General features: G+C 32.4%; 1 protein-coding gene across 1 annotated transcript in view; it reads right to left on the reverse strand.

Moving 5' to 3' along the window:
- Window positions 1-5,419: 5,419 nt before the first annotated feature.
- Window positions 5,420-22,805, reverse strand: part of LOC139841448 (uncharacterized) — a 53,902-nt gene continuing 36,516 nt past the window's right edge. Inside the window, exons 3-6 of the mRNA XM_071831665.1 lie at window positions 7,880-8,021; window positions 7,673-7,724; window positions 6,031-7,557; window positions 5,420-5,485 (exon numbers count right to left, since the gene is read on the reverse strand). Of these exons, the coding sequence (XP_071687766.1) occupies window positions 5,420-5,485; window positions 6,031-7,557; window positions 7,673-7,724; window positions 7,880-8,021 (1,787 nt within the window). The remainder of the gene's footprint in view (window positions 5,486-6,030; window positions 7,558-7,672; window positions 7,725-7,879; window positions 8,022-22,805) is intronic.

Consider the following 22,805-nt stretch of genomic DNA (forward strand, 5'->3'; position numbering starts at 1 on the left):
GTTAGGGTTTCCTGTTGGCGTGTCAGACACTCTCATGCGATCGCATGAGTTTATGCCTTCGGGCTCATGCGATCGCATGAGCCAGGATTTTGGGCCAGGTTACGGGCTGCTACAGTAGCAGGCCCGAGAGTTTATTTTTTTTTTTTTTTGCTGTGTTTATTTTTTCTGTTTTAAATATTTATATAATATATTTTTATAAATTAAATAAAACTTATATTCTTATAAAATAAATATAAAGAAACTTTTATAGAACTTAAATATTTAACAAACTCTTAAAAATATTTATATTTTTGTTTTTCTTTTTATATTTTTGAATATATTAAAACGTATTTTTACAAAAGCGTATTTTAATAAAAGTAAACTAAAAATAAAAATCTTTTTTTTTTAGCGTTGCGCTTCCGGCTTTTAAGCAAGAAAAATTCCCCGGCAGCGGCGCCAAAAATACTTGATGTTAAAGCTAAGGGGTATAAAATACTATTAAATTTTACAAGAAAATACTATTAAATACGATACAATTTTACACAAGATATTTATTTATTTAGAGAATGGATATACTTAAACCTTGCTACAACACTTATAGGCAGTGTACCTAATCGTACAGTAGTGTAGTTTTTAGTAAGTCAGGTTCGTTCCACAGGGAATCTTTTAATCAAAGCTTAACGCTATATTAGTTTTATTTTATAAAAATACAAATATATATATAAGTAATATTATTATTATAAAGGGGGGTTTTTACCGTTTAATGACGGGTTTGTCGATTTTAAAAACTTTAGTCGCAGTTAAAACAAAATGTAAAATATTGAATAAATAAAAAACTTAATTTAAAGCGTAAAGTAAATAATGAAATTGCGATAAATAAAAGTGCGATAAAATAAACTTGCGATAATTAAAAAGTACAATAATTAAAAGTGCAATTAAATACAATAACAAAAAATAAAAGTGCGATAATTAGAAGTGCAATTAAATATAAAATAAAGGAAATTAAATATGAAATAAAAGAATTATGCTTATTTAAACTTTCGTAATCATGATGTTTGACGTGTTGATTTTAGTTTTATGCCCATGGGTTAATTGTCCTTTGTCCTGGATTATTTAATATGTCCGTCTGGTTTTTGTCCATAACAGTCCATCAGTCATAAATATAAAGTGCGAGTGTCCTCGTCAAATTATCCTTATACCCGAAGTTAAATATTCCAACTAATTGGGGACTTAAACTGTAACAAGATTTTAATACTTTGTTTAATAATTACACCAGGATGTCGACTGAGTGTAACCCAAGGTTTTAATACTTTGTTATCAATTATCCCAAGTGTCCTTGTACATAACTTCACCCCTGTTTTAATAATTCTAGTGGCTATTAATCCATTCTCGTGTCCGATTAAATGAACGATTATTCGTACATATAAATATCCCGCCTATCGTGTCCGATTGAGTGTATATGGTTATTTATAGGGACGTCCAATTGTAAATCTTTATATTAAAATTAACAAACTATCATTTAGTTAAACAAATATAAATCACATTAATAGCCCATAGTCTAATTTCCACAAGTGTCGTTCTTTTGTCCAAACCCCAATTATGGTACAAAGCCCAATTACTCAATTTTAGTAATTAGCCGAACATCATGATTACTTCGTTTTAAATAAGAATAATAATAACTTAGCTACGAGACATTAAATTAAAAAGGTTGAACATAACTTACAATGATTAAAAATAGCGTAGCGTTACCCGGACAGAATTTCGACTTACACCCTTACAACATTCGCTAACACACCCTTATTATTAGGATTTAAAATTAAAATTAAAATATAAATTATATATACATATACTACGTTTGAGTGATGAAGAAAAAGATGTGTTTTTACGTTCACCAAACTGCGAATTTATAGGCCTGTGGGCTGGAAAATATGCTCATGCGATCGCACGGAGTTTCTTCCTCCAGGCCATGCGATCGCATGGCCAGCTGGGGAGACTCAAAAGTCTTTGTTTTTTTATGCCGACGGTTTTTAAATATAATATAATATATATTAATTTTAAGAATTAATTATATATTATATTATATTCATGTGCATTGTTGACTTGAAATTTTTAGTCCGTTGCGTCGAGCGTTGAGAGTTGACTCTGCTCCCGGTTCCAGATTTTCGAACGTCCTTGCGTACAATTTAATATCTTGTACTTTGCATTTTGAATCTTGTACTCTTGTAATTTCGAGACGTTTCTTATCAATAATTGGAACCTCTTTGATTGTAATTTTTTCTTTTGAGCTTTTTGGTCATTTGCGTCTTTAATTCGTCGAATCTGTCTTTTGTCTTCACCTTTTATTATTTAAACGAATATCACTTGTAAATAAAACAATTGCAACTAAAAGCTTGTCTTTCTTGAGGAATAATGCTATGAAATATATGTTCGTTTTTAGCATTATCACATGCAGACACGGTCGAAGTCCAGACTCACTAATGCATCTAAACAACTATCAGTTAGACACACTAATGCAAGACCTGGTTCGCTAAGACCACTGCTCTGATACCACATGAGACGACCCGTCCTAATCTATCTGGACGAATACATTACATTTGGTTACATCGCGAGGTACTTGACCTCTATATGATACATTTTATAAACATTGCATTCGTTTTTAAAAGACAAATTTTCATTACATCGAAAGTTGGCGGCATGCATACCATTTCATAATATATCCAACTATAATTGACTTAATAATAATCTTGATGAACTCGACAACTCGAATACAACGTCTTTTGAAATATGTCATGAATGACTCCATGTAATATCTCTAATATGAGCAAATACACAGCGGAAGATTTCTTTCATACCTGAGAATAAACATGCTTTAAAGTGTCAACCAAAAGGTTGGTGAGTTCATTAGTTTATCATAATCAATCATTTTCATCATTTTAATAGACCACAAGATTTCATTTTCAGTTCTCATAAATATACGTCCCATGTATAGAGACAAAAATATCATTCATATGGTGAACACCTGGTAACCGACATTAACAAGATGCATATAAGAATATCCCCTATCATTCCGGGAAATTCTTCGGACATGATAAAACAACATCGAAGTACTAAAGCATCCGGTACTTTGGATGGGGTTCGTTAGGCCCAATAGATCTATCTTTAGGATTCGCGTCAATTAGTAGATCGGTTTACTAATTCTTAGGTTACCAAGCAAAAGGGGCATATTCAACTTCGATCATTCAACCATATAATGTAGTTTCGATTACTTGTGTCTATTTCGTAAAACATTTATAAAAGTGCATGTATTCTCAGTCCCAAAAATATATATTGCAAAAGCATTTAAAAATGGAGTAATGAAACTCACTATATTGTATTTTGTAGTAAAAACACATATGACGGCATTGAACACGTGTAGGGTTGGCCTCGGATTCACGAACCTATATCATTTGTATAGTTATTAATATACATAATTGTAGTCGAGTGAATATATATATATATATATATATATATATATATATATATATATATATATATATATATATATATATATATATATATATATATATATATATATGAATTTATTAGTTACACCATTTTATATTAGTAACATATATTTTTAATTTGTGTACACATTCAAAATGATTAATATTTTTTATAGTTATATATATATGTATATCTGTTTAGTACAACAACAACAACAACAGTACCCAATACCACTTGAGTGGTGTATGGGGGAGGTGAGATGTAGACAATCCTTCCCTTATCCGAGAATAAAAACAAGTCATTTCTCCACCCAGAAAAGTAGAGAAAGTCATCCCTCTCTTTATTCGGCGGATAAAGAGATTGCTTCCGAGTGGACCTCCGGCCTTTTTTTTTATTTATTTATAAAAATAGTAAAAAAAAAAAAAAAAAAAAAAAAAAAAAAATATATATATATATATATATATATATATATATATATATTGAGACGCCATGAAAATGATAGGATCAAAATTTCATGGGTTTAAAAGTCTCCCTGAAAATCAATTTAGGCTCTAAGCGGCTAAAAAATAAAAATACTAATACTAGTACTAGTGTTAGTAAAAAATAGTTAAAAGCAATAGTAATAATATTAATACCACAAATAATATTAATAATTAATATTAACACACCCATAATACAATAATAGTAATAATAATAATAATAATAATAATAATAATAATAATAATAATAATAATAATAATAATAATAAAAATAATAATAATAAAAGTAATAGTAGTAGTCGTAATAGTACCAGTACTAGTAATACCAAGAGTATTATAGTAGTAGTAACAATAATAAAAATAATACTAATAGTAATAGTAATGATAATAATAATAATAGTAATAATAATAATAATAATAATAATAATAATAAAAATAATAGTAATAATAAAAATAATAATAATAAAAATAGTAATAATAATAAAAACTAACAATAATAATATAGAGATAATAATAATAATAAATAAAGTAATAATAATAATAATAAAGTAATAAAAAGCAAAAAAAAGCAAAAGTAAGAAACCTAATGAGAAATACTATTAAAAATAAAAAAATAACATAAAAGGACGTAACCCTACTCGACTATTCTAATTCTAGCCCTCCACGCACCCCTATCAGAAGTCATGTCCTCAGTCAGCGAAAGCTCCCTCATGTCGAGCCTAAGTCTATCCATCCACCTACGTGTAGGTCTACCCCTTCTCCTTACGCCATCGACCGTGAGTGCCTCGACTCTCCTTACCGGGGCAATACGAGGTCGCCTCATCACATGCCCAAACCATCGAAGCCGTTCTTCCCTTAGCTTGTCGATGATGCTACAGACTCCAAGGTTTTCCCTAAACACACCATTTGGGATCCTATCTAACATGGTTTTACCACACGTCCACCTAAGCATCCTCATTTCTGCTACTTCCATCCTTCTCTCTTGGGCCTTCGTCATTGGCCAACATTCTGATCCGTACAACATGGCAGGTCTAATAGCTACTTTAAAGAATTTCCCTTTTAATTTGAGTGGGATCTTCTTGTCGCACAAGACCCCTTTCGCCGCTCTCCACTTCAACCAACCTACCTTAATACGATGAGTCACGTCTTCGTCTATCCTCCCCGATTTGTGGAGGACCGAACCTAGATATCTAAACGACTCTTGTGGGTGCAAGATCTGGTCCCCAATGTTGATAATCCCTCCACCATTTAGTTCATCCTCACTCCTACTGAATTCGCACCTAAGATATTCTGTCTTTTGTCTGCTGATCCGTAACCCATTTTGTTCTAAGGCCTCCCTCCATTGTTCTAGTCTTCTGTTAAGCTCCTCATTTGATTCTGATACAAGCACGATATCATCAGCAAAAATCAGACACCAAGGGATGTTCTCTTGTATTCCTCGAGACAGCTCGTCTAGAATCAAAGCGAAAAGGAAAGGACTAAGGGTCGATCCCTGGTGCAAGCCTACTTCTATCGGGAAATACTCTGTGTTTCCCACAGGCGTCCTGACACAGGACTTCGCCCCATCATACATATCCATAATAGCTCTAATATATCTACTTGGGATACCCCTAACATTAAGTGTCTTCCAAATCAGCTTTCGCGGTACGCTATCATAGGCCTTTTCTAAGTCTAAGAAGACCATCTCTAGGCCCTTTTGTTTCTCCCTATACTTCTCCATAACGCTTCTTAGAATATGAATTGCCTCCATCGAAGAGCGCCCTGGCATGAAACCAAATTGGTTTTCTGAAACCGTAGTCTCGCGTCGAAGTCTAGTCTCAATCACTCTCTCCCAAAGCTTCATAGTATGACTAAGTAATTTTATGCCTCTATAATTACCGCAGATTTGGGCATCCCCTTTATTTTTGTAAATAGGGATAATCTCGCTGAGTCTCCATTCCGTAGGCATTTTATAACTTCTAAGCGTCTTATTGAAAAGACACGTCAACCACCTGACACCATCCTCGCCCAGGCACCGCCACGCCTCTATTGGGATCTGGTCAGGTCCTACAGCTTTGTTTCTACCCATCTTTCGTAGTGCCGAACTTACTTCTTCCTTCCTGATTCTCCTACAGAAACTGTTGTTCCGGAATTGTCCTATTCCCAAGTCCTGCGGAACTTCTTGGCGCCCAGGTCCTTCACCCACGAAAAGAGTTGAGAAATACCCTTCCCATCTTTTCCTAATTTCTTCTTCCTTCACTAAGGTTTGACCGGCTTCATCCTTGATAAACTTGATGTTATCTATATCCCTCCTCCTACGCTCCCTAGCTTTTGCAATCCTGTAAATATCATTTGCTCCTTCTTTGGAGTCTAGTTTCCTATACAAGTCTTCATACGCTTTATCTTTTGCACGGGCAACGGCCTTCTTAGCTTCTCTGTTGGCTTCTTTATACCTCTCTTCTGCCCTAGTTCTATCTTCACGTGTCCCGTCCCGGCATGTAATGAGCTCCTTAAACCTCTGTTGCTTAAGTGCGACTTTGGTTTGAACCTCATCACTAATCCACCATGATTCTCTATTAGACTTATGTCCTCTCGATGTCCCTACTGCCACACCTAAGGTTTCCTTGGCAACATCCCTAATAGCAGATGCCATCCTATTCCACATCTGATCTGCGTCCATTTGAGTAACGGTATCCATTCCTGCCTCTACTCTTTCCAACACTGAAGTTTTAAAAGTTTCGGCTTTCCCTTCAATCAGATTCTTCCAAAGGATCCTAGGTTGGACGGGTCTCACTCTTTTAGTAACCCGCCTCTGCAGAACCAAGTCCATGACCAATAATCTGTGTTGGGTGGAACAAGTCCAGGTAGTCAGGGCTCTACAGTCTCTGCAAGCTCTAAGGTCCCCTTTGCGAAGCAGCAAATAGTCAATCTGGGTACTATGTCCCCCACTGTGGAAAGTAGCTAGTTGTGCTTCCGTCTTCCTAAAGAAGGAGTTTGCAACAACCAGTTCGTGGGCAACAGCGAATTCGAGAATAGATCGTCCTTCTTCATTCCGAACTCCGTACCCAAAGCCCCCATGGACACCCGTATATCCGTCCGAGATCGTTCCTATATGACCATTAAGGTCTCCCCCAATAACCAATCGATGGTCGGCGGGGCAACTCCTCACAACTTCATCTAACGCTTCCCAAAAGCGAACTTTTTCATCATCTCCTAAACCAGCATGGGGTGCGTAAGCGCAAATGACCATGTAAGTCTCCTCCTGGATAACTACCCTAACCGACATAATCCTATCGCTACACCTATCCACACCCACAATATTATCCTTATAAAGGGGTCCTATAAGGATCCCTACCCCGTTTCTAGCTACTCTAGAACCCGAGAACCACAACCTGTAGTCGTCCACGTCAACCGCCTCTTCACCCCTCCATCTGGTCTCTTGAACACACAATATGTCCACTTTACTCTTACGTAGCGTATTTACAAGTTCATGGGCTTTGCTAGTCAAAGTTCCTACATTCCAACTACCTACTCTAATCCTAACGCGAGTATCTCTACTCCCTCTAGACCTACCCGCCCCTAAACTAATAGGACATGACCTCAAGTAACCATGCGTATGTGACGAGTTTATCTTACCCTATAAACAGCGCACTAAGTAGAAAAGAGTTGCTAAAGACACAGTAGAAACAACTAGCAAAAACGCTAACGATAGCAAGAGTGCAAAAAAAAAAAAAAAAAAAAAAAACAAATACCGTAATAAGTAGTAACAGGAATAACAGGATTCCTACAGGTTGAAAATCAAAGCTACAGGTTGAAAAACAGTAGGTATATGGGAAAAAAATGTAACTAAAAATAATAAGTAGTTATATGTAATGAAGAATCAAATAGAAGTGTAAACAGCACCGTTAGGTGCAAAAAAGGTAGTAGAACAGAAAAGTTAAGGGTCAGAGAAAACAAACACGGCCTTGTAAGAACAAGGGAGTTCCGGCAACCGGCGGCTACCGGCGGCACAGAGGTAGCAGAGCAGATAGCAAATTAGCGAGGTTTCTGGTTCGCAAGGACTTTTGCTCCAAGCTCGGTAATATTCCCTGCAAAAAAAACCTGAAAAAAAAAAAAAAAAAAAAAAAAAAAAAAAGTGACCGGAGTACTATTCCGGCGACCTGACAGGCAGCGCGTGGCGGCGCGTGGAGAGAGGTTTGTCGGCGAAAGTTGTACTCTCAGGTTCGGAAAATTGCTGCGAGTATAATGATGACGATTTCGACTTCCAATTCGATCGGATCTAAGAGCAAAATGTGTTCAAATGTATGAGGTGGTTGTTTGCTTTTTTTGGGGTGGAGCAAGTCAGAGAGAGAGAAAAAAAAAAAAAAAAAAAAAAAAAAAAAAAAAATACCTAAATTGTTATATATGGGTATTTCTAAAATAATTTGTTAATATAGTTAATATATATTTGTAATAATATTTTTAAAACTTTTATCTTTATCTTCATAATACTTTTGATAATAATGATATTGATATTATTAATAATCATACTACTTTTTGTTTTAAATGATATTGTTAGTAATGATAATAAACTTTAATAATAACAATAGCACTGATAATAATAATCTTAATAATAATAATAATAATAATAATAATAATAATAATAATAATAATAATATTAAGATAGTATTTATATCAATAATAATGGTAATAATGATATTACAAATTTTAAATATGTTACTATACTAATAGAAATGATTCTAATATCAATATTAATGAAAAACAATAATTTTATTATTTTCATAATATTACTAATAATATTCATAATTGTATCTAATATTATAATAATGATAATAAATGATAACTTTTATAGATATACCTATTTTAGTAACAATAATAACAATAATTATTTTAATACTTGTAGTGATAACAATAATTAATATCAACAATGAAAATTAATAATAATAATAATAATAATAATAATAATTAATAATAATAATAAATATAACATAACAAAAGAAATCTACCTTCAATAAGCTTTTTATAGAAAAAAAATGTCTCAAGCGAGACTTGAACCCACGACCTCTCACTCACCCGCTCCTCCTCTAAACCATTCTGCCAATTTAATTTTTCTGATTATTCCTCCACCCGTTTTTATTTAACCCTTTTCTAACTGAGACCTTTTCTTCATCCTCCTTTCCAAAACCGAATCGAACAGAGTTCAAACCAAACCTTGACAATCTTAATTTAAGACTTGGGACTTGTTTAGAATGATCAAATGTTTATCTTGAATTAACAAAAAAAAAATACATATATATATATATATATAGTTAAAAACGTTGATGTAGACTAGCGAAGAACAAGGTAGACTCAAACATTGATTATGATTTTAAGAATTATAAATAATCAGTAAAAATATAGTTGGCCTCTTGATTAAATAAGAAAATCGAAAGAAAAAGAAAAAAAAAATCCACAGCTGCAAGCTCGACGCTGTTAACATCAAGGAAAAAAAATTGATCGAACAAATGAGGATGTTTTAGATAAAACTTTCAACACGATTTATGTTTCAATTCACTCCTAAAAACTTTCTAAATTGTCAATTTAACTGAAATCATAACATATAACACGAATTTGATTGAAGAACATTAGTTGACTTTTTTAAAAACAAAACTTTGACTCGTAAATTCGAACTCGTTTTTAGGAATTGGAATGTATAATTTTGCAGAAAGTTTAAGTGGGTGATTCCTAACAAAATTACATTTATAGATTTTGAGGAATGATAAGAAATCGAGCTTTTGAATATTTGAGTTCAAGAACGCATAAATTAAAAGTTGATCATGAATTTGAGACTATTATAGCTCACGACTACAACATGAACTAAGTTTTAAATGATTACTAAAAACTATTTGAATCTTCAATTTAACTTAAAACATAACAGGAAATCCGAATTTTACCAAGTACACTTCAGTTGACTTTTTGGAACAAAACTTTGATTCCAAAATTGGAATTTAAAAGGAAGAATTGGAGCTTGAAAACTTACAGATAGTTTAGTTAGATCGTTCCTAAAAACTTTGCATTTATAGATTTTGATATAAAACACGAATTCGAAATTTGACTAAAAATGTTGAAGAACAGAGGTATGTCGTGCAGTTTACTAAATTTTTTGATTAATTCCTCACAATACAGTGATTTATAATTGGTAAATGACTTTGATGATGAAAGAAGTGAATGAGCTTTTACCAATAACTCAAAAATATTCGCTGGTTATATATATAAATAAGTAATCAATAGATAAAATCATTCCAGGAGAAAGAAATAAAAAAGAATGGAGAATAGATAAAGACTCTCAATAGAATTTGTTTTCATTAGAGATTTGAGATCAAATGGTACAATTTTTGGGACAGGAAAATGGAATCAAATAAAGGTTGATAGGAACCTGTAATAGATTTTTTTTTATTCTTTCTCATAAAATAAATATTAGTACTTAATATAAATATATTAATAATATTAATATTAATAATAATTATTGATAAAGAATCTATTGATAATAATGATAACAATACTACTTGTTAATACTAATAATAATTATTATTATAATTACAATAATAATATTAATGATAATAATAATAATAATTATTAATAATAATGTTAATAATGATATTATTTATAATAATAATTATAAAGAATATAAGGTTATGCTAATAATAAAATTCTTTTAATTTCATAATATTACTAAAAGTAAAGGTACTTATAATAATAGAAGTAATGATAAAAATAATAAATATAATGATAATAAGAATCTTACTTGAAAATGATAACTTTTAGTAATAACAATAAAAGTCATAGAAATGATCATAATTTACTACTAATTATAATGATATTAATAATGATAACAATTGTATTATTTTCTAATAATAATAATAATAATAATAACACTAGTATAACCAATCACATGAATTACATTTTTAATTTCAAATTGATTAAAGTGTATTGTTATTAATTCAAGGTATTATATATACACTTATATTTATATATATATAAATGTTTACATATTTATTTACACATAAATGTTCGTGAATCTTCGGAATTAGTCAAAGATTAAATGAATACATTAACATAGTTTTAAAATTATTGAGACTCAACATTACCGACTTTGTTTATCGTATCGAAATCATATTAAGATTTGGTTTACATTTGGTAGGAAATTTCCGGGTCGTCACAACTCCGGAAGCAGCTTCACCAGATCAGCCATCCCCAATTCATCTGATGAGTTCGTAGTCAAATTAATCAATGGATACTAGAAGAAAACGATCCTTTCCACCAACCGAATTCACCTATTGGTGAAGAACCTGAAGCACTCACCGGCAAACCAATTCGAAACACCATTTTCACACTCATTTTTAGAGTATCTCGCCACGATTATATTCTATCTAAAATTCTAAACCTTATTCATTCGCTCGTTCCGACCGACAATCATCCTGGAATAATATAAGAAGTCAATGAACTTTGCGCTCGAATAATCAATTTGGAGAATATGGTGCAAAATTTACCAGCTTCAGCAACATCATCGACACCAACAGTACCATCAATAAACAGCACCAGTACCATCAACAATCCATGCCTCAACATTTCATTCTGTACCTCGAGTATAATCATCATTCTACATGATGTTCTACATCGATTATCTTCGTTCGACATAACGATTATGTAATCTCTAATGTTTTAGAGATTATATATTCTTGACCTAACGGTAAATCAAATGAGTTTAATATCATATTGACTCATTAAATCCATGATTACATCGGAAGAAAATATGTATGTATATATGTTTTCATAAAGAATGTAATTGAAAATTCTTTTGTACAAACTGTTAATGGTGAAAATATTTTAACGGGTAGGTAATACCCGAGAAATGTTTAGATTTCACATTAATAAGTTACACTGTACATTCTTCAAATCTGATTCAACAGTCATTTACTATCTTACTTACATCCACCGATATACGTATCCGTTCACCACAGAATAATCATTTTCATTCAATTTCATATTTGGATTTTGATCTATCAGAATCCAACATGTGGCATAATGAAGAAAACATTTGACAAAATAAAATTTGTTAGAAATAAACAAATTAACTATGAGAAACTTTGTTAAGAATCCATGCTAACAAAATCCTAACTAACTGTTCCTAGCTAACTGATTACATTTTATTTATCGCAATTTATTATCGCAATTTTAATTCTAGCAATTTTATTTATTGTAATTTAATTTCTGTTATTTATTTTACGCACTTTAAATATCGGGACACGTATACAAGGTTTTGACATATCATATCGACGCATCTATATATATTATTTGGAATAACCATAGACACTCTATATGCGGTAATGCTAGAGTTAGCTATACAGGGTTGAGGTTGATTCTACAATAATATATATACTTTGAGTTGTGATCGAGTTTGAGACATTGATAATTCTAAAAACGAACATATATTTCATAGCATTATTCCTCAAGAAAGACAAGCTTTTAGTTGCAATTGTTCTATTTAAAAGTTATATTCGTTTAAATAATAAAAGGTGAAGACAAAAGACAGATTCGACGAATTGAAGACGCAAACGACCAAAAAGCTCAAAAGTACAAAAGACAATCAAAGAGGTTCCAATTATTGATAAGAAACGTCTCGAAATTACAAGAGTATAAGATTCAAAACGCAAAGTACAAAATATAAAATTGTACGCAAGGACGTTCGAAAATCCGGAACCGGGACCAGAGTCAACTCTCAACGCTCGATGCAACGGACTAAAAATTACAAGTTAACTATGTATATAAATATAATATAATATATAATTAATTATATTAATTATATATATATTATATATATATTATAAACCGTCGGCAAGAAAGACTCCAAAAGGGACTGAGCTGTAATTTCAAACTCCGCGACTCGCGGAGTTTGAAGGCAAAAATGCCGCGAGTCACGGAGCCCCAAAAGTCGAAAATCCCTATAAAAGCAAACAAATTCTGATCGCAAAAATCACCAAAAATCCATCCATCTCTCTATCTATATCGTATATATTTATATTTATATTTTAATTTTAATTTTAATTTTAATCCTAATAATAAGGGTATGTTAGCGAATGTTATAAGGGTGTAAGTCAAAATTCTGTCCGTGTAACGCTACGCTATTTTTAATCATTGTAAGTTATGTTCAACCTTTTTATATTAATGTCTCGTAGCTAAGTTATTATTATGCTTATTTAATCTGAAGTAATCATGTTGTTGGGGTAATTACTAAAATTGGGTAATTTGGCTTTGTACCATAATTGGGGTTTGGACAAAAGAACGACACTTGTGGAAATTAGACTATGGGCTATTAATGGGTTTTATATTAACTAAACAATACCTTGTTAATTTAATATACAAACTTATAATTTGACGTATTTATATATAACCACATACGCTTGACTGGGTACGGTGGGAGGGATATCTATAAATACCAATAATTATTCATTTTACCGGATACGGAACTGGATTAAAACTAAAATCAACACGTCAAACATCATGATTACGGAAGTTTAAATAAGCATAATTCTTTTATTTCATATTTAATTTCCTTTATTTTATATTTAATTGCACTTCTAATTATCGCACTTTTATTTATTGTTATTTAATCGCACTTTTAATTATCGTACTTTTTAATTATCGCAATTTTATTTTATCGCACTTTTATTTATTGCAATTTCATTATCGTTATTTATTTTACGCTTTAAATTAAGTCTTTTATTTATTTAATATTTTACATTAGGTTTTAACTGCGACTAAAGTTTTAAAATCGACAAACCGGTCATTAAACGGTAAAAACCCCCCTTTATAATAATAATATTACTTTTATATATATATATATGTATTTCTATAAAAGTAAACTAATATAGCGTTAAGCTTTGTTTAAAAAGATTCCCTGTGGAACGAACCGGACTTACTAAAAACTACACTACTGTACGATTAGGTACACTGCCTATAAGTGTTGTAGCAAGGTTTAAGTATATCCGTTCTCTAAATAAATAAATATCTTGTGTAAAAATGTATCGTATTTAATAGTATTTCCTGCTAAAATTTAATAGTATTTTATACCCCTTAGCTTTGACATCAAGTTATTTTTGGCGCCGCTGCCGGGGAATCTTAAACGCCGGAAGCGCAACGCTAATATAAAAAAAAAATTTACGTTTTTTTTTATTATTCGAAAATATAAAAAGAAAAACAAAAATATAAGTATTTTTAAGATTTTGTTAAATATTTAAGTTTTATAAAGTTTCTTTATTTTTATATAAGTTTTATTTAAGTATTTTATTTTTATTTAAAAACATATAAAAAAATATATATATAAATCTAGTTTTAAGATTTTTATTTATAAAATTATAAAGTAATTCTATCTATTTAAGTTTTAAATATAAGTTTTTATACACATATTTTTTTTTTAAACAGAAAAATTAAAAACAGAAAATAAAAAAAAATAATAAATAAATAAAGAAAAACGCGTCGAATTTAAATAACCTATCAGTTGAAAACTGAAACCCCGCGACTCGCGGGGTTTGAAGCCTTGAATATCGCAACTCGCGGAGGGTACCTGACACGCGACAGAACCCTAATTCTACATTAATTACGGGTAATTAATTATTATTATTATTATTTAACCCTAATTATTATTATTATTATAATTTGTTTTATTTTAAGTTTTACTTTTTATTTAATTTGTTTTATTTAGTAAATTAGTTTAATTAAATTATAAAATTAATAGTTTTATAAAATAAATAATATAAAAATAATATTTTTATAAAAATTGTAATTTTTACAACTTTTTGTATATTTTTATATTTTGTCCCTTTTTAATTGTTTTAGCGTAATATTTGTATTTTTAGCTCATATTTAGTTTTAAACTTAGATTTTGCCATAGTTATTTTTACTCCTAGATTTTTAGTCTTTGCCGTAGAATTCCTTAAGTGCTTTTTCTTTAGACTAAGATTTAGGTACTTTAGAATTTTGCGACGCCTTTTTAAGTTTTAGTTTCTTTTTAAGTTATTTCCATTTGGGATATAGTTTTACTTGTAAGCTTTAATATTTTTAGACGACTTTTACCTATGTATCAATTATCATTCCAATTAGTAATCTCAATTTACGATTATAATTTTAAGTTAGTTGTAGTAATAAGGTTAGGTTAGTCAAGTATTTTTAAGTTTTATTAGTTTCTTTTATTTTTCCGTCACCTTTTATTTTTCAACCATTTTTCTTTTTCAATCTTTTTCCGACGAACTCTTTTTCTTTCTTATTTCTCGCTATTCTAGTTTTTAGGACATAAATTTTTATTCTACTTCTTATCTAAATTTCTTAAAATTACGAAAATTTATTTTAAATGGTTAAATTGATAGACATAAAAATTTTCTGGTTCGTAGTAATAGTTGGATTTGTACGTGGACCGAGTTATTGGAGCCAAACAGTCCTCAATTATATTGAGACCAAACGAATCCTGCCCCTCTGCTGCATCTTTTGGCTATTCGAAACGTGGGCAAAATCAGAAAAGTCTATTGATTGGATAACTTATTATAATTTTTCTTTCCTTTTAAAAAAAAAAAAAACTAATAGGATATTCAGTGAATGCACCGAGCAAGACGTTCACTACCTTCTGTACGTTCACCACCTGTAACTAGATCAAGACATTTAGCAAACATTACTGCCGTTGATTTTTCTTTAGAATCGTCATCCAGTCGACCAAGTACTTCAGTTCAAATTTCCGATAATCCATTTTTTGAACCCGACCTCACAATTGAGAATCCGGAGAATATTCAGGAACGATTCGTAGATCCTGAACCACTAAACTTTCCTCCGGAACCACCAATCATTCAAACAGAGATTGTTGAGGAACGAACCATTAAATCAGAATCCTCTAGTGATTTCGATTCAACAAATTCAATTATGGAGAATCTGGAACCTTTAAGTATGGAAGACCGAATGAGAGCTAAACGCACTGGCCAAGGTCACGCAATTACTCATCCAGACATTAATGCGCCAGATTATGAAATCAAAGGACAAATTCTACACATGGTGACAAATCAATGCCAATTTAGTGGTGCGCCGAAGGAAGATCCAAATGAACATTTACGTACCTTTAATAGGATCTGCACACTATTTAAAATAAGAGAAGTGGAGGATGAACAGATATATCTCATGTTATTTCCCTGGACTTTAAAGGGAGAAGCCAAAGATTGGTTGGAATCGTTACCTGAAGGGGCGATCGATACATGGGACGTTTTAGTTGAAAAATTTCTTAAACAATTCTTTCCTGCATCTAAAGCCGTAAGACTTCAAGCAGAAATTGTTACGTTCACACAGAAACCGAATGAAACTCTATATGAGGCATGGACTAGATATGGAAAGTTGTTAAGAGGATGTCCGCAACATGGTTTAGACACCTGTCAAATAGTACAAATATTCTACCAAGGATGCGACATCACTACAAGAAAAAACATAGATATAGCAGCTGGTGGTTCTATTATGAAGAAAACTGAAACTGATGCTTATAAAATTATTGATAACACTGCTTCCCACTCACATGAGTGGCACCAAGAAAAAGATATCGTTAGATCATCTAAAGCAGCTAGAGCCGATTCTAGCCATGACTTAGATTCCATTTCTGCAAAGATAGATGCTGTGGAAAGACGAATGGAAAAGATGACTAAAGATATTCACTCAATACGAATTAGTTGTGAGCAGTGTGGAGGACCACATTTGACAAAAGATTGTCTCAGTATTGAATTAACAATGGAACAAAGAGAGAATATTTCATACATAAACCAAAGGCCTGGAAATAATTATTAGAATAGTTATCAACCGCCAAGACCAATTTACAATCAAAACCAGAATTATAACCGAAATATTCCATACAACAACCAACAAGGTCCTAGCAATCAACAAGTATCCAATAATACTTACAATCAGCAAAGACCTAATTTTCAAAACAAGCCACCACAACAAACCGATGATAAAAAGCCGAATTTAGAAGATATGATGACGAAGCTAGTTGAAACTCAAACGCAGTTTTTCACATCTCAGAAACAAACCAATGAACAAAATGCTCAAGCATTTAGAAATCAACAAGCTTCTATTCAAAATCTGGAACAAGAAGTAAGTAACCTAGCAAGGTTAATAGGTGAAAGAAAACCGGGAAGTTTACCTAGTGATACAAATGCTAACCCCCGGAATGAAACAACTAAAGCTATTACCAAAAGAAGTGGTACAACGCTTAAACCACCGGAAATACCTGTAACTTCTGATGAAGCTATTCCTACTCCACAAGAACCACAACCTGATCAAGATAAGGAAAAAGAACCGGTAGTTGAAAAGGTTAATGAAGATAACACAGTTAAGGCTAAACCTTATGTTAAACCATACCAACCACCACTTCCTTACCCGAGTAAAATGAAGAAAGAGAAACTTGAAGCCGAGCAATCCAAATTCTTGGATATGTTTAAACAGATAAATGTAAATCTTCCTTTCATTGATGTGATTTCAGGAATGCCTAGATATGCTAAATTCTTGAAAGATCTAATCTCAAATAGAAAGAAAATGGAAGAACTCTCGGCTGTTACTATGAATGCTAATTGTTCAGCAGTGCTGTTGAATAAGATACCAGAAAAATTATCTGATCCAGGAAGTTTCACAATTCCATGTTTTCTGGGTAGTCTTAGTTCAATAGAAGCATTGGCAGACTTAGGTGCTAGTATAAATCTAATGTTGTATTCACTATACGCTAAACTAGACCTTGGAGAATTGAAACCAACCAGAATAAGCATACAACTAGCCGATAGATCAATAAAATATCCTAGAGGGATAATGGAGAACATGCTAGTTAAAGTTGGTACTTTAGTATTTCCAGTAGATTTTGTTGTTTTGGACATGGAAGAAGATTCTCAAGTTCCTCTCATATTAGGAAGACCATTCTTAAACACGGCTAAAGCAATGATAGACGTGTTCGGTAAGAAATTGACCCTAAGTATAGAGGATGAGAGTGTTACCTTTTCAGTTGATAGAGCAATGCAACAACCACAATCTGCAGATGATACATGTTATTATATTCAAACTATAGATGCACATGCAGAATTATTAGAAGAATTTCCAGAATTACAAGGAACAGGAGAATGTTCTTTAGGAGAAGGTAATGAACCAATTGATGAAGCTGAAATGTTAGCTACACTAATAGCTAATGGATATGAACCAACAACAGAAGAAATTCAAATGCTAAAAGAAGAAGACAGATATCGATACAAATCATCGATAGAAGAACCTCCGAAATTAGAGTTAAAGCTACTTCCAAACCATTTGGAATACGCTTATTTACATGGTGAATCTGAATTACCTGTAATAATATCGTCTTCTCTTACTGAAAATGAGAAATCACAACTCATTTCTGTGTTGAAAGCTCATAAACCAGCCATTGCATGGAAGATTCATGATATTAAAGGAATAAGTCCTTCGTATTGCACACATAAAATCCTTATGGAAGAAGGTCATAAAACGTATGTGCAACGCCAACGAAGACTAAATCCTAATATGCAAGATGTAGTTAAGAAAGAGATTATTAAACTGCTAGACGCAGGTCTAATTTATCCAATCTCTGATAGTCCATGGGTAAGCCCAGTTCAATGCGTGCCTAAGAAGGGTGGCATGACTGTCATTACAAATGAGAAAAATGAGCTTATTCCTACTAGGACGGTAACAGGATGGCGTGTGTGTATTGATTATAGAAAATTAAATGACGCTACCAGAAAAGATCACTTTCCCTTACCTTTCATTGATCAAATGTTGGAAAGATTAGCCGGAAATAGTTACTATTGTTTCCTAGATGGATTTTCCGGATATTTTCAAATTCCAATAGCACCCGAAGATCAAGAGAAAACCACATTCACGTGCCCTTATGGTACTTTTGCTTACAAACGCATGCCATTTGGACTTTGTAACGCCCCTGCAACCTTTCAAAGATGTATGATGGCGATTTTTCACGACATGATAGAAGAATGCATGGAAGTATTCATGGATGACTTTTCAGTCTTCGGTGATACATTTAAATCATGTCTAGTTAATCTGGAACGAATGTTAATTAGATGCGAACAATCAAATCTAGTTCTTAATTGGGAGAAATGCCATTTCATGGTTAAAGAAGGCATCGTTCTTGGACATAAAATTTCAAAAGAAGGAATTGAAGTGGATAGAGCTAAAGTAGATGTAATTGCTAAACTTCCACATCCCACCAATGTTAGAGGAGTTAGGAGTTTTCTAGGGCATGCCGGTTTTTACCGACGTTTCATAAAAGATTTTTCTAAAATTGCCACTCCTATGAATAAACTCCTAGAAAAGGATGCTCCATTCATCTTTTCAGATGAGTGTATCAAATCTTTTAATATTCTTAAAGAGAAACTCACTAATGCGCCGATCATGATAACACCAAATTGGAATCTACCATTTGAACTAATGTGCGATGCAAGTGATTTTGCAATGGGAGCCGTTTTAGGACAAAGGATTGAAAAACGATTTCAACCTATATATTATGCTAGTAAGACGTTACAAGGAGCACAAACAAACTATACAACTACTGAAAAAGAACTCCTTGCTATTGTCTTTGCTTTTGACAAATTTCGATCATATCTCGTTCTAGCAAAAACGGTGGTCTATACCGACCATTCTGCTCATAGATACTTATTTTCAAAACAAGATGCTAAACCAAGATTAATCCGTTGGATCTTACTCTTACAAGAGTTTGATATTGAAATCCGAGATAAAAGAGGAGCAGAAAATCTCGCCGCTGATCATCTTTCTCGTCTTGAAAATCCTGAGTTAGAAGTTCTAAATGAATCGGCCATACAAGACAACTTTCCTGATGAATATCTATTGAAGATAGATTATAATGAAATCTCATGGTTTGCAGACTATGCAAACTACTTAGTTTGTGGATTCCTTGAGAAAGGATTATCGTACCAAAAACGAAAGAAATTCTTCAGTGATATAAAACACTATTTTTGGGAAGATCCACATCTGTTTAAAAGTTGTCCCGATGGAATAATACGCCGATGTGTATTTGGAGATGAAGCTAGTAAAATATTAAACCATTTCCACACAGGACCAACAGGAGGGCATTATGGGCCTCAACTAACAGCAAGAAAAGTTTATGATGATGGATTCTATTGGCCTACAATTTACAAAGACGCACACTTACTTTGCAAATCCTGTGATGCTTGTCAAAGGGCCGGAAAAATAAGTCAACGTGATGAAATGCCACAAAATGTCATCCAAGTATGTGAAGTATTTGACATTTGGGGTATTGACTTTATGGGTCCATTTCCAAAATCTCATAATAATCTATATATACTCGTAGCCATTGATTATGTATCTAAATGGGCGGAAGCACAAGCTCTCCCAACTAACGATGCACGAGTTATAGTCAACTTTTTAAAACATCTTTTTGCAAGGTTTGGAACACCGAAAGCTTTAATAAGTGATCGGGGTACTCATTTCTGTAATAATCAACTTGAGAAAGTTCTTAAAAGATATGGAGTAACTCATAAAATCTCCACCGCATATCATCCACAAACAAGTGGACAAGTTGAAAATACCAACCGAGCTTTAAAACGTATTCTATAGAAAACCATAGGATCAAATCCGAAGGAATGGTCCATTAAATTGGAGGATGCACTCTGGGCTTTTAGAACAGCCTACAAAACTCTAATTGGAACCACACCTTTTAGACTTGTTTATGGAAAAGCATGTCATCTTCCAGTAGAAATTGAACACAAAGCATTTTGGGCTTTGAAGACATGTAATCTTGATTTACATGAAGCCGAACGTCTACGATTAAGTCAACTAAACGAATTAGAAGAATTAAGACATGAAGCATACGATAATTCGTTAATCTATAAAGAAAGAACGAAGAAATGGCATGATAAAAGAATCAGAAGTTCAAAAGAATTTAAGGAAGGAGACAGAGTTCTTCTTTTCAATTCACGATTCAAGCTATTTCCTGGAAATTTGAAATCAAGATGGTCTGGACCATTCATAGTCAAAAGAGTTTTCCCATACGGAACGATAGAATTGATAAATTCAAATGGGATTGAATTTAAAGTTAATGGTCACAGAGTTAAACATTACATACATGGTCCGATGGAAGTTGACAATGAAGTTAATCATAATTTCACCACCCAAGAAAACCTTCAAAATGAAAACATAAATATGTTATATGTTATCAACAACATATGAAAAATCAAAACTGGAATATAGGGATGATTCAAATTTGAGTGATGAAGAAGAATTCCTATACAAACCTCCCATTCCAAGAAACGAAGAAAAATGTGAACAAGAAATTCAAATAGAAATGAAAGAACCAAGGAAAGAACACCCGAAAAAGGTTTACAAACCAACTCGACTTACTAAAGCAGGAGTCCCGGGTGAATTTATCATTTCTTGCTTACTTAATGATGGTGCTGTATATAATGGACTCGCAGATTTAGGAGCAAGTGAAAATATTATGCCTCTTTCCTTATACAAAAGATTAGGCATGGGTAAATTAAAACCAACCAAAATAGGTGTTCAATCATTTGACCAAACCATTAAACACCCGGTTGGAATAGCAAATAATTTACTTGTTAACGTGGGAAGTTTGACCTTTGTTACAAACTTCATAGTGATTAATATGGAGGAAAACCTTGATATTCCTCTAATTCTAGGTCGCTCATTTTTAGCAACCACCGAGGCATTCATTGATGTAAGAGAAGGTAGAATAACACTTAGGAATGGTGATACACCGATCACCTTTGTGAACCGAAAGTTTAGATCTCCACAAACCAAAACTGTTAGACCAATAAAAATGCATAAGTGTGGGGAAGATGAAGAAACACTTAATGATGATCCAATCACAAAGAATGCCGTTGATGATACGAAATTAGATGAATCCATTTTTAACAGTTCAACGAAGAAACTTTATAAACGGATTCACGATGCTAAGATTAAAGGAAACTTTAAGTTATATAACCGATTAATATCCAATTTATCGTCAAAAGAAAAGGCAATGTTAGTTGAATTTGTGAAAGTTACGGAGGAAATCAACAAATGGATTGAAGTAAAAGTCAAAGATATACAAGTTGTTGATGATTCAATTGAAAATAATGTTAATCACAATTTCGATACCACAGCCAACTAAGTGTGGGGAGAATCAAAGGGGTTTATGTATTTCTGTTAGAGTTAGATTGTCTGTTTTCGTGTAGTTCTCGAAAATGGAACCCGAATGGTCTTTCCCTAGCAGACCCTAAAGAACTAGTCTTCTCCCCCCATTCTGAATTTTTATTTTTTTTAGGTTTTTACAAAATGAAGACTGCCTGTGAACTAAACCATGGTCTAATGCTACACGCTTTGATCACTAAACGAAATAATGACATACTACCGAGTGAATTAGTATTAGTAATCAGAGAAAGAATGGACGGAGTTAGAAAAGAATCCAGATGCGAAGATAATAAGTTACAATTTGGTAAAGGAAAATCAAAATCCGCAGCGAAAAGAAGAGCACGACACCTAGAAAGATGTCACAAATGCGGAAAATGGTCACATGGAGGTAAATGTTCAAATAATCAAACCTATTCAAACACCGAATTTGTTACTTTATGCAGAGACGGACCATTCATATGTTTAGAAGAAAAGACACTAAATGCTCGAGGTTACGCCTATGTAGCCATGGAAAACCAATTAAACTGACTATCTTATAAATGGGATAGATCATATAACTAAGAAATCTATTTCACAGGTATGTCTGTACAGTTTTTATTTTTATTTTTATTTTTAACCTTTTGATAATAAACGCTAATTTGTTCGCTA

The sequence above is a fragment of the Rutidosis leptorrhynchoides genome, chromosome 4, assembly GCF_046630445.1.
Source record: "Rutidosis leptorrhynchoides isolate AG116_Rl617_1_P2 chromosome 4, CSIRO_AGI_Rlap_v1, whole genome shotgun sequence".
Taxonomy (NCBI): Eukaryota; Viridiplantae; Streptophyta; class Magnoliopsida; order Asterales; family Asteraceae; genus Rutidosis; species Rutidosis leptorrhynchoides.